Source organism: Balaenoptera physalus (genome assembly GCF_965194825.1).
Source record: "Balaenoptera physalus genome assembly, chromosome: 1".
Classification (NCBI taxonomy): Eukaryota; Metazoa; Chordata; class Mammalia; order Artiodactyla; family Balaenopteridae; genus Balaenoptera; species Balaenoptera physalus.
The window spans coordinates 32,939,582-32,950,517 of NC_138882.1; the positions used below are offsets into that span (position 1 = coordinate 32,939,582).

The window sequence follows — 10,936 nt, forward strand, 5'->3', positions numbered from 1 at the left end:
GCTGTACAATGCTGGAGCTGGGTGGGAGATGTGGGGCTGTTGTCATGCGGGAAGAGGCTTTGCTGAAAGATGCAAGCCACAAGCCATTTCCAGGGATGCTTTCTAGAGGTTGTGCCATTGTCTGTGCTTTGTGCTTCAGATATTTAAACTATCTGTATAAACACATAAACACATGGGTACGGATATCCTCTGCCAAAAATGGTAACAGCAAATATGGGGTGGGGGGTAGGAAGAGGACATCTTTAAAGAAATACACACACCTAACTGTCGGAAGAGAAAAATAATAAACCCTCAAGAAGACTGCAAATTTGCTCAGAAAATCTATACACTGGATGCCCTGTGTTTTAGGCAGGCTTTGAGAAGAGTCTGGCTCAGGAGGAGACTGGAGGGACCTGAGAACTCTGGGGAGGAAGGGACAGGGCAGGTAGTTGGGTCATTATTGAGCATGGTGACTGGTGCAGTGACCTAGGAGGAGGAGGAGGCAGGGCACAGCCAAACATCAGAGCAGAGTCCAAAGGTCTGAGGGGCCAGAGGTGGAAGGCAGGAGAGGGCACAGATCCAGGGTCACCTCAGGCTCTTTCAACCTCATAGCCCATTTCCATCCAAAGCCTAACCAGATCTCCTCCCTATCTCAACAGGTCGCCCTGGAGGAGGGGTGTACCACAGGCAGGCGTGTACCATGGGCCTGTACCATAGGCAGACACATAAGTCATTTTGCCATTACCCTAATAAGCACGGGTCAAATGGTCACCTCAATACCAGCCTTACAACCCACTCACAAGAACCTACAACAAAAGCAAGAAGGTGCATGGGAGACTAGGCAATGACCTGGTAGCTTCAGGTATCGACCCCAACCTACGTGTGTGTGTTTGTGTGTGTACGTATGTGTCTGGGGAGGAGCGAGGCGTGCACCTGTCAGGGGAAGAGGTATTTGTTAAAGACCGCATAAGCATACCTGGGCAGTAGGCAGTCACTAAAGGATACCGGGCAGGGGACTAAGGCGCAGAGCGTCTCCAGGACTTACCTATCTCAGTTAAAGTCGAGGTCTCCCCTGGAGCCAGAGAGGGCAGTGCCCCCTCTCTGCCTGCCTCACTCCCCTCGCAGTTGCTCGCCCGTGGACTGCGGTCTTCCCGTGCGCCCCTCCCCACCCTGCCCTCACACTCACTAGCGCAGCGCAGCGCCTGACGCAGCACCTCTCGTCCGCACAGGTCACACCAGCCCCAGCCGCTCCGCAGCTCCAGTTCGGTGAAGCAGTGCCCCTCGCCTCGCTCCGCCGGGACGCGGGGATCCTGCGGCTGCTCGAAGATGCTCCGCACGTCTCGGGGCCGGGGCGCTCCAGGCCGCCGCCGCAGTCTCTGCTGCAGACCAGGCCGGAGCGCGCGAGCGGGTCGGGAAGCCCGAGGCTGTGGCTCCAAGTCCCCCCGGGCAGCCCTTCTGGCACCGCGTCCCTCGTGCGCCCCGGGCGCAGTGGAGAGGGGCGCGGAGGCGCAGCGGCGCGAGGACCGGCCCGGGGGCGGCGGTGGCGGCGGCGGCGGCTTGGGGCCGCTCAGGCTCTGTAGATAGCGCGGCGGTTCTGGATCCAAGAGTAGCCGGTACGGGCGCTGCCCGATGGCCGGGGACGCCATGGCCATGCCTGGCTAGCGGCTGCGGCGGCGGCAGCAGCTCCCGGCGTCGGCGCTGCTCCCGAGTCCGCCTCGAGAGAAGGGAGGCCCCAGACCAGCGCGCCTTTAAAGGGACCGCAGCCTGCAGGGCGGGGCGGGGGCGGGGAGACTTCGGAGAGGCAGGAAGGAAGACCCGAAGGAACAACCGACCCGACCAAGTGGCAGGGGTGGCGGCGGGGGGCGTCTGAGCGAGTGTGGATTTAGGCGAGTCTTCAGGAAGCTGGCGCAGCTGAAGGATTGCGTATGGGAAAGGCTCTATACAGGACAACTCAGAAGAGGCATCTGTTGGGGGTCACCTGCCTTCAGCCCTGCCTCCTTCCCTCTCCCATCATTTCCCCCAACACCAGATCCCCCGCATCCCGCACCCCAACACGCCCAGAGGAGGGATCGGGCCGGAGGGAAGGCTTTAGGAGCTAGCTGAGGATGGGGTCTAGAGAGATTTCCACCGGCTGAATGTCCGCCCGCCACCCTCCCGGTTTTCACGCCGACCGGAGGGATTTGTTCCCCTGCTCTTCCCCTCTCCGCCGTCCACCGTCCCCTTGCGCGCAGAGCCAGGTGTGGGTAGGGGATGCCCGGCTCCGGCTCGCGGGCCCGCAGCAGCTCAGAATCCCGTTGGCGCGGAGGGACGCGCGGCGGGGAACGCTTGCCGCGCTGATGGCGAGAAGCCGCCTCCGCGACGCGCAAGGCTGTCCGCGCGCCACTTTCACTCTGGTTGGATTTCCCCTCTCTCAGCAGCCCTGTCGGGTAGGATAGTCCTTTCCCGGAAGACTGGAGTTATAGTGGTCCTGGGTCCTAGATTGTGAGAACGCTCCAGCGCGCCTGGGTTGGGAGAGCTTTTCTTCCTAAGTCAAACCCGCCTCTCCCCATAGCTGTTCTAGTCATTAATGTGGAAATACAACCACCATCACCACCCCCGACCGCAAAAGCCCTATTTTGTATCCGGTATGGACAGCTCACCTGTGGGGCCCAAAGAGAGATCCCCATCTATCAGTTCCAGATCCAGGGTAACCTGGATCTGGAAGCTTCATAACCTCCCCCCTCCTCTCGAGTTTAATGTTCTGCTGTCACCGCCTTGAAAGCCTTAATAATTTTTGAACAAAAGGCCAGCATTTTCTTTTAGCACTGGGTCCCACGCATTGCGTAACCCGTCCTGACCATCTCTCATAGATGGGGAAAGGGGACTGCTGGATCTTTGAACCTGTGTGTCCCGTCACAGACCTGCTGTATGACCCTGGACCCTTTCTAGCTTCTACAGTTTCCTTAGCTGTAAATTGGTCTGGGAGTGGGGAGACAGGTAGATGCTTTTCCCATCCTCTCCGGTTCCACCACTCTGATTCAGTGATCACTGCCTGTCCTCTCAAAACTTGGGGTTCAGTTTGGTTGATTTAGCAAGAAGTCACCAGCAAATCAACTTTGGAAATACGCAGCCTAAATTCTAGACCTGAGTTGCTCCCTGCTCTTCCCAGGCCAGAGATGGGTCTCCCCCTAGTGTCTCCTAGGGGAATCTTCACTTTTGCTTTTCGATTTCCCCTTGGAGGTAATTTTTAGGTAATTCCTAAAATTTCAAGAGTCCAGTGGTCAGGGAATTCCAAGCTTGCTTTGGCCCATGGCTTCTCCCTCACGGTGGTGACAATCATGGAATCCTCTGGTCCCCTGGGTCTCACCAGAGGCTGGAGCTTCTCACCTCATGAGGTGGCTTCTGGGTACTTGAGAAGAATGACCCCCAGGAGCCGATAGCACAGTGCTAAGAAGCAGAAGGAGTTGAGATGGGGGAGTGTGAGCCAGAGCCACGCCCTCCGCTCTCCGCCTCCACTTCTCCTCTCCCCTGTCTGAACCTTGCTTTCTCTACATCAGTGGTTTGCGAAAGCCGTGCATCGTAATTACCTGGAGGGCTTGTTAAATCACAGATTACCGGGCTCCACCCCCTGAGTTTCTGAGTCAGTTTGTCTGGAGCTGAGGTTTGAGATTTTGCATTTTTTTCTTTTCCATTATGGTTTATTACAGGATGTTGAATATAGTTCCCTGTGCTATAGAATGGGACCTTGTTGTTTATCCATTCTATATATAATAGTTTGAGATTTTCCATTTTTAACAAGTTCCCAGGCAGTGTTGATGCTGCTGGTCCAAGGACCCCACTACTTTAGATTTGGTGATAAGAGAATGGGCTTCTCTGCTCTTTGCTCCACAGAGCAGGGGAAGTTCAGTGGGACACAACCGAGAAAAACGCAATGGGGTGTTATTCTACAATGCTTTCTGCTGAATGTTGAAAAAGGAAAGCACAATTTGCCTTTGTGGTCTCCTTTTCCCATCTCTCCCACTTCTTCTGCAAGCACTTTTGTTGCAGAAACCTGTATTGCGTATAAATATTTGCTTGTATCCACCCTCTGTTATCCATCCATCTACACAGGCTTGAGACTTGTTCGGAGATCACTCCCTCCAACTTTGGGAGAGCAGTGAGCTGGGTGAGGTCCAGGGTGTGGACCAAGCTTGTGCTCTGGTGACAGCTTGGTGTGGCAAGAAGAAGGGACCTGGCAAAGAGTGCATCACTGGAAGGCCAGTTTTGAAACGCCATTTATGAAATTGCCAACAATCGCCATCTCTGTCCTGCATCCCCCTCCCCCAAGCATGAGTTTGGGCAACCCAGCCCAGATTCCCAGGAGAGGGAGGCTCATGGGATGAGTGTCTCCTCTGGCCCTGGGAAACTGAGGACCATCTGGAATAGTCAGGCATAAACCCCTTTGCCCAGTTGCCTGAGCTGTACAGAAAAATGCTCTGGTTTTGTTTTCCTGCTCCAGCCCTGATTTGGAGGAGTAATAGGAGCTGCTGTCAGCACTGCAGAGGGGAGGAGATTGAGCAGGGCCAGAGCCCTACATTTGGCTTCTGGGATGGGAATGGAGATGAAAATGGAGATAACATAACTCCATGTAACCAATCCAAAAAGTTTATCAAGTTTATCTTAAGGTTCATCTCCCTGAGCCAAGCAATTGAGGTCGGAGAGGCAGCTGCCTTTTCTGAACCCCAGCAGGAGGCTCTCTGCTTGGAACTTGCCTCTTCTGATGTCATCTTTCCCAGCCCAGTCTCCCTCTTCCCTGAAAGAGCATCCTGTCCCACCCCCCCACACACACGCAACCCATTCCTCCTTCATCAGGGAAGAAGTACTAAATAAACTCCAGTCTTATTGTAGGATTAGGACCTGGGATAATGTCTGATGGTTGAACTTCAGAATTGTTTGGATTAGTCTTTGGTCATGCAGGCCACGGGGTGAGACCACAGCGTCTGCTAAGATACCTCCACTGGGAGTGTTTTCCCCTTGTTAGCAGATCCTCTTGGCTCAGAGCCATTGATTTTTTTCTGTTTGTGACTCACTCCCAGAAGAGTGGGTGTGTTGTTTTGTTTTTTGACCAAAGGGAAGGATGATGACAGTGAGTTTGAGTGTGTGGTCAGTGTGTGAGGTCACTTCAGAGGTGGCCCCAGAGGCTGTCGGGTCCCTCATTGGGTGAGTTGTTTCAAGGCTATCCCTTCACCCCCAGGGAGCTTCCCAGTAGGAAGGAAAAGGGGAGGACAGAATGTGGCCTGACCTTCTGAAGGGGAAGTTTCTGGGTTTGTTTGGCTTTGAGGCATTTGAAGTTGCTTGAAATCCCCAAAGAATTTAGGGACCTCCCAGTAATTCTAACAGTACAACTATCTGCATGGGATCAATGGACCTGTCAGGACAGGTTAAGTTATGCTGCAGTAATAAACAACCCTCAAGTCCCAGTGCCTTTAAGCCAGAGACTTCTTTCTCACTCACATTACATGCCCTTTGCCTGTTGGTAGGGAGATTCTGTTCATCAAAATCACTCAGGGACCCAGGCTGATGGAGCAGCTACCACGTTGAATGTTGCCCATCACCAAGCCAGAGGGAAACCGAGAGAGCCCAGAGGCTCCTACACCAACCAGCATGGAAAAGCTCCAGTCACTTTTGCTCGCAACTCATTGGCCAGAACTAGTTCTATAGCCCACCCTCCACAAGGGGAGCAGGAAGTGCATTCTTTCCATGTGCTCAGAATGGGGAAAGAGCTGGAAATATTTGACAAACAGCACCATTCTCTGCAGTCTTTAAGGGCACAGAGCAATCATTGATTTAACAAGTAATTACCTAATATCCGCTATATCTCAGGCGCTGTTCTAGGCACTAAAGGTGCAACAGTGAAGTAGCCATGCTCCTGAAGCTTACGTTTAGTGGGAGAGCCAGGTAATAAACATACCAACCTAAGTGTAATAGAACCTCAGGTCATGCACGCTATGATGACAAACAAAGCACAGTGAGGGATAGAAAGCAACAGGGGCTACTGTATTGGATTGGGGGGTCAGGAAGGACCTCTCTGAAGAGCAGACATTAAACACAGACCTGAGTGGAGTCAACCCTCTGTCTGTCTGAGCAAGGGTGGCCCAGGATGTAGGAACAGCAGGCACAACAGCCCCCAGACTCTCCCAAACTTTGTGAACATGAGTTTGCTCCAAATATGTATTCCCAGACCCTCCCTCCAGAGATTGATTCTGTAAGCCTGGATATTGGCCTGTATTTTATATGAGCTTGATGAATGTGACTCAACAGACCACACTTTGAAAATGGGACCAAGGCAGTGGGTAGTGAGATTGTGTGAGCCCCTTCGTAGACATTTGAAGAAAAACGCTCTTACTCTTGTTAACTGCAGGATGACAGCTCTTTGAGCTTCTTCCTCTCCCGCCTGGGCAGCTTTGGCATATAGAGCTCAGCAACCCCCAGAAAGTGGGTAATACCTTCCATTGCTAGACGGTGAGCAGAGACTGTGACAAAACATTGTCGGGGAATTAAAATGTTTGCCACCTGCTATGTGTTATACATATTTACTCTAGAAACACACATTGAGTACCTACTGTGTGGCAGGTACTCTCGGCTTGAATGACCTCATCTTCATGGCAACTCTGTGAAGTGGCCAGCATTCCCGTTTTACAGACGAGAAAACTGACGCTCAGAGAAAGCATGTGACTGGCCCCCAAAGGTGTCACAGTCTGGACTGAGATCTGTGATTTTGCCTTTGCACTGCCCAGCGGGTGTGGTAAAAACAGCAGTGTTTAAAATCTCTGATCTCACTTTGTAGGTGCTGTTTGAAGAATCAGCAAAATCTTTCCCCGTTTTCCTCTCTCTATTGAAATCTTGTCCAACTTTCAAAGTCTAGTCCGAATACCAGGCCCTCCATAGAGCCTTCCCACAGTCACCCAGACCTAATTCAATGCCCTTTCTCCCAAGATCCCACAGCAAGTTGCTTGTGCCTTTAGCATCCACACCATCCTAACAGGATTCTCATTTTGTACAAATGTAGTTTGTACATTTTTGCTTCCCTCACTTAGGTCTTGTCAGTCTTTCTGATCCCACTGTGCAGGGCAAATAAGAGGTGCTCATCAAATGTTTAGTGAAATGAACTCAGCTGGAGGCTCCCAACCTGTACCTAATACAGAATTTATCTCTTAATATCCCTTCAAGCTATGGCTTCTGTACCCAGGGAGGGGGAGATGAAGGAATTGTCTGGTTCAGGAAGAATAGAAGGCACTCAAAGCCCTGAGGGGGCTGGGTAGAAGTGGGGTGGTGTTGGGAGCTCCATTTAAAGCTCATGCACATCCTCCAAAGTTGCTGGTCACTGTGGGGGATTACCTGTCTTCATGTGCTAGTAACTGGCTAAGGGTGAGGGCTGGTAGGGTACCATCTCTACTTTCAGAGGGTTGGGTTTTGTGTGTCACCCAACACCGGTGCTCCTGTGGGGATCATCTAGGTCCTTGACAGTGCCTGGGGACAAGAAGGGCAAACCAGGGTAGGAATGTGAACAGGGACATGAGGGCTGCTGGAATGGTGTCAGCATGAAGGGGGGGGTGGGGCTTGTTTTCCAGCAGTTTAGTGGTGCCTCCTCCATCCGCATTTCAATTATGGAATTTTTCCATACCCAGCTACTCTGCCAGGCATATGATAAGACTGGTTTGTGTGTGTATGTTTCTTCTTTCTGTGTTGGAAAAACTCAGATATTCCAGGCAGATTTGTCAGCAGCTTTTGCCCTCAGCCAGAGGGGAGGCTCCAAGCCACAGCCACGGATGTTCCAGCACTAAGCCATTGCCGTGGCAGGCGGCCATGGACCAGAGCAGTGACAGACCAGTGCGAGCAGAGTGGCCTGGACGACCTCCCGTTAGACGCATGTGTGAGTGCATGCACACAATACGCCTGTCTCTCTTCTGGGCCTCTGTCTTGTTCCTCTTATTTCTGCTCCCCCTCCCTTCCCATTGTCTTTCCCTCTCCATCTCTCTATCTCTCCCTTCCTCTCCATCCTTCCCTCCTTCCGTCCTACCCTCTCTCCTTTCCTCACTCCCAGCTCTTCTCACTCCCTTCTTCTCTCTGTCTCTCTCTCTTTTTCTCTCTCGTGAAGCGTGCAGGGAAAGGATTGATTGCTTCAAGTGGCTGCTGGAATTCTGAGCTTCCAAGGAGAATAAACTGAAGCTATTTCAGGTCACACTAGCCCATTCCTTACCACCTCCCATCGGGGTTGCCTGATTATGGAGATTTTTGTGAGATGAAGGAAGAAGAAGCCAGGAATTCCACCCTTTACAAAATCACTGAAGCAGTTTGGAAGTGAATCCCCGATGACCAGCTGTGGCGATCCTCTGGGGTTGCCCCTGCTGCAGTGAGGAGGCCCCAGAAAGCAAATGGTGGGCCCAGTAGGAGGGAGGGCAGGTCACTATCCCTTAGACCGGCTTCCCTGGCCTCAGTTGTCAGGTTGGGAGGTGGCGCCTGGTCCAGTGTACCACCCACTGCCCACGGGCCTGTACTGGGCATTCACATGTCCTCTGCTGGACACGGCAAACTCTGCCTCAGTATCCTTGAACTTTAGCTTGTGGAAGAATCACTGGGGAAACTCATCAACGATGCAGGTTCCTGGGCCACACCCTTACCAATTGAAATCAAGAGGTGGGTGGGGTCACAGAATCTGGGTTTTGAACCAGAATGCCTGTCTGTAAAGAGGAAACTGCGTAGGGACTTCCCTGGTGGCGCAGTGGTTAAGAATCTGCCTGCCAATGCAGGGGACACGGGTTCGATCCCTGGGCCGGGAAGATCCCACATGCCACAGAGCAACTAAGCCCATGCACCACAACTACTGAGCCTGTGTGCCACAACTACTGAAGCCTGCGTGCTCTAGGGCCCACGTGCCACAATTACTGAACCCGTGTGCTGCAACTACTGAAGCCCACGCACCTAGAGCCTGTGCTCCTCAACAAGAGAAGCCACTGCAGTGAGAAGCCTGTGCACAGCAATGAAGAGTAGCCCCCGCTCACCACAACTAGAGAAAGCCCGCGTGCAGCAATGAAGACCCAATGCAGCCCAAAAATAAATAAATAAATAATTTAATTTTTAAAAAAGGGGTGGGGGGGAAACTGCGTAGATTCTGAGAGAGATGCAAAAACTATCGCCCTGAGGCTCCAGGGCACGGAAAGAGGCACCAGCCCCTCCAGAGCCACTGCACTTCCCCCTGGGGAGCCCGACGTGCCCCTGCTTCCTTCCAGTTGGGCCCCTTTAAACTGAGCTGGCCCGTGTTTTAGAGCCTGCTCACCGTGAATCTGAGTGCTGCGTGGATGCTTCCCAAATGTTTGTGACTGATCTGAGCCACCAACTGAGCCGTTCTGAGACAAGGGCTCCTGTTTCTCCATCCACCCTGCATGGTGGCCTCAGCCCCGGGAGGTGGGGCTGGGAGGGTGTGCAGGGAACCCACGTGGTGTTTCAGGCCCCCTGTGGAAGTACAGAATCTACCCCTACCCGTAACTTTGAAAGATATCATCTCCATTTTACAAATGAGGACCTGAGGCATGGGGTTTCAATCCACACTCCACACGGGCACCCAAGAGTTGTAGCTTTAAAATACCAGTTGGACTTCACCTAAAACCTGTTTCTGTGATTCCCTGAGGTAACGCCCAGCTTCCTCCGTGTGGCCCACAAGCAGCTTTTGGGTCTGGCCCCTCCCTTTCCCCAATGACCACTCCCCACTTCAACCTGCTCTCCAGTGACACACACACTTGTGGTTCCTTGCGTGCCTGGGCTGGTGGTGTTCCCACTGCCAGGGGTGCCTTCCGTGCCTTCTCTGCTAGGTAACCCTGCTTACCTGCCAAGACCCCACTCTGGAGTAGCCTGCTCCCCAGGTCCTTCCCTGACCCCTCCCGTCACCCTGAGCGCCCTCCCCTGCGAGGGCGGTGACGCAGACCCACACCTGAGCTGTGCATTCCTATCTCTGAACGCTCCCGTGATACTGAAGTGCCTTTCCCCATCGAGGTAAGCTCCTCAGGGGCAGGCATGGCACCCTCGTCACCCACGTAGTTCTAGCCCCTCGCCCGGGCCCTGGCACACTGCAGGTACCCAGTTCACATGTGAGCAGCTGAACGGGTTCTCCATTTTAAGTGTCATGTTAGGAATCACTACAGAGAACAGAGGTCGTCAGACACCTGAGGACCTTACAAGGTTCTGGAGGAACTGGACAAGGTCATGGGCCTTGGTCCAGTTCCTTGCTCCCTCCTGAGATGGCATCAGAAGCTCTGCAGAACTATGGGTGGGGTGGGGTCACCCATGTCAGTGGCTCTGCAGCATAGGAACAAATTGAAGCTTTCAAGTATGTCTCCTGCTGGGCTTTGCTTGTGAGATCATAGAGCCAATGATCATATCATTCCCCAAAAATCTGCAGTTGGATTTCAGGGATCCCTTAGCTCCTTTGCTGAGCTCCACCAAGCATGTGGGGTCCAGAAGCAGCCTCAGCTGCCAGGGAAAGTCCACTGTGGGACTTCCCTGCAGGGCCATTGAAGAGCCATGAGTGTCAGCCTGAACTTCATGCAGGCGGAGCAGCCCAGAGGTGGCCCAGTGTCCAGGGCCACTGGAGCCGCAGCTGGCTCCTGAGAACCCAGAACCTGAACCCACTGGGCTTAAGTGACCCATGGGCATGAGGCCCAAATGGCACACATGAAGCCACTTAGGCCTGATGCAAGCAAACCCAGCAACCCTCCCCCGGGTCTTTAGAGGGTGCTGATCTTTCCATAGAGAAGCAGCCCTGAGGATGTCAGACTCCAGGACCCAGCCTTCCTCACCTCTGCCCTGCTGGGTCATTAGAACAGCCTCTGAGGATGTGAAGGCTCCAAAAAAATTGGCAGGAAGGATTTCTAGGGTTATCTGGGGGTAAAGCATAGTGTTGTCTTCATGTTTCAAAGCACAAAGTAGGGCTTCTCGCTCTTTT

At 53.2% G+C, this 10,936-nt stretch overlaps 1 protein-coding gene across 3 annotated transcripts in view; it reads right to left on the reverse strand.

Moving 5' to 3' along the window:
* The window catches only part of RASSF5 (Ras association domain family member 5), a 71,537-nt gene extending 69,823 nt beyond the window's left edge, over window positions 1-1,714 (reverse strand). For 2 of the 3 annotated variants that reach the window (XM_082462050.1, XM_082462048.1), the window contains exon 1: window positions 1,166-1,714. In XM_082462050.1, the coding sequence (XP_082318176.1) occupies window positions 1,166-1,631 (466 nt within the window). In that variant the 5' untranslated portion in view covers window positions 1,632-1,714. The remainder of the gene's footprint in view (window positions 1-1,165) is intronic. The other variant, XM_082462049.1, reaches the window with a different exon arrangement.
* Between the last annotated feature and the right edge of the window lie 9,222 nt (window positions 1,715-10,936).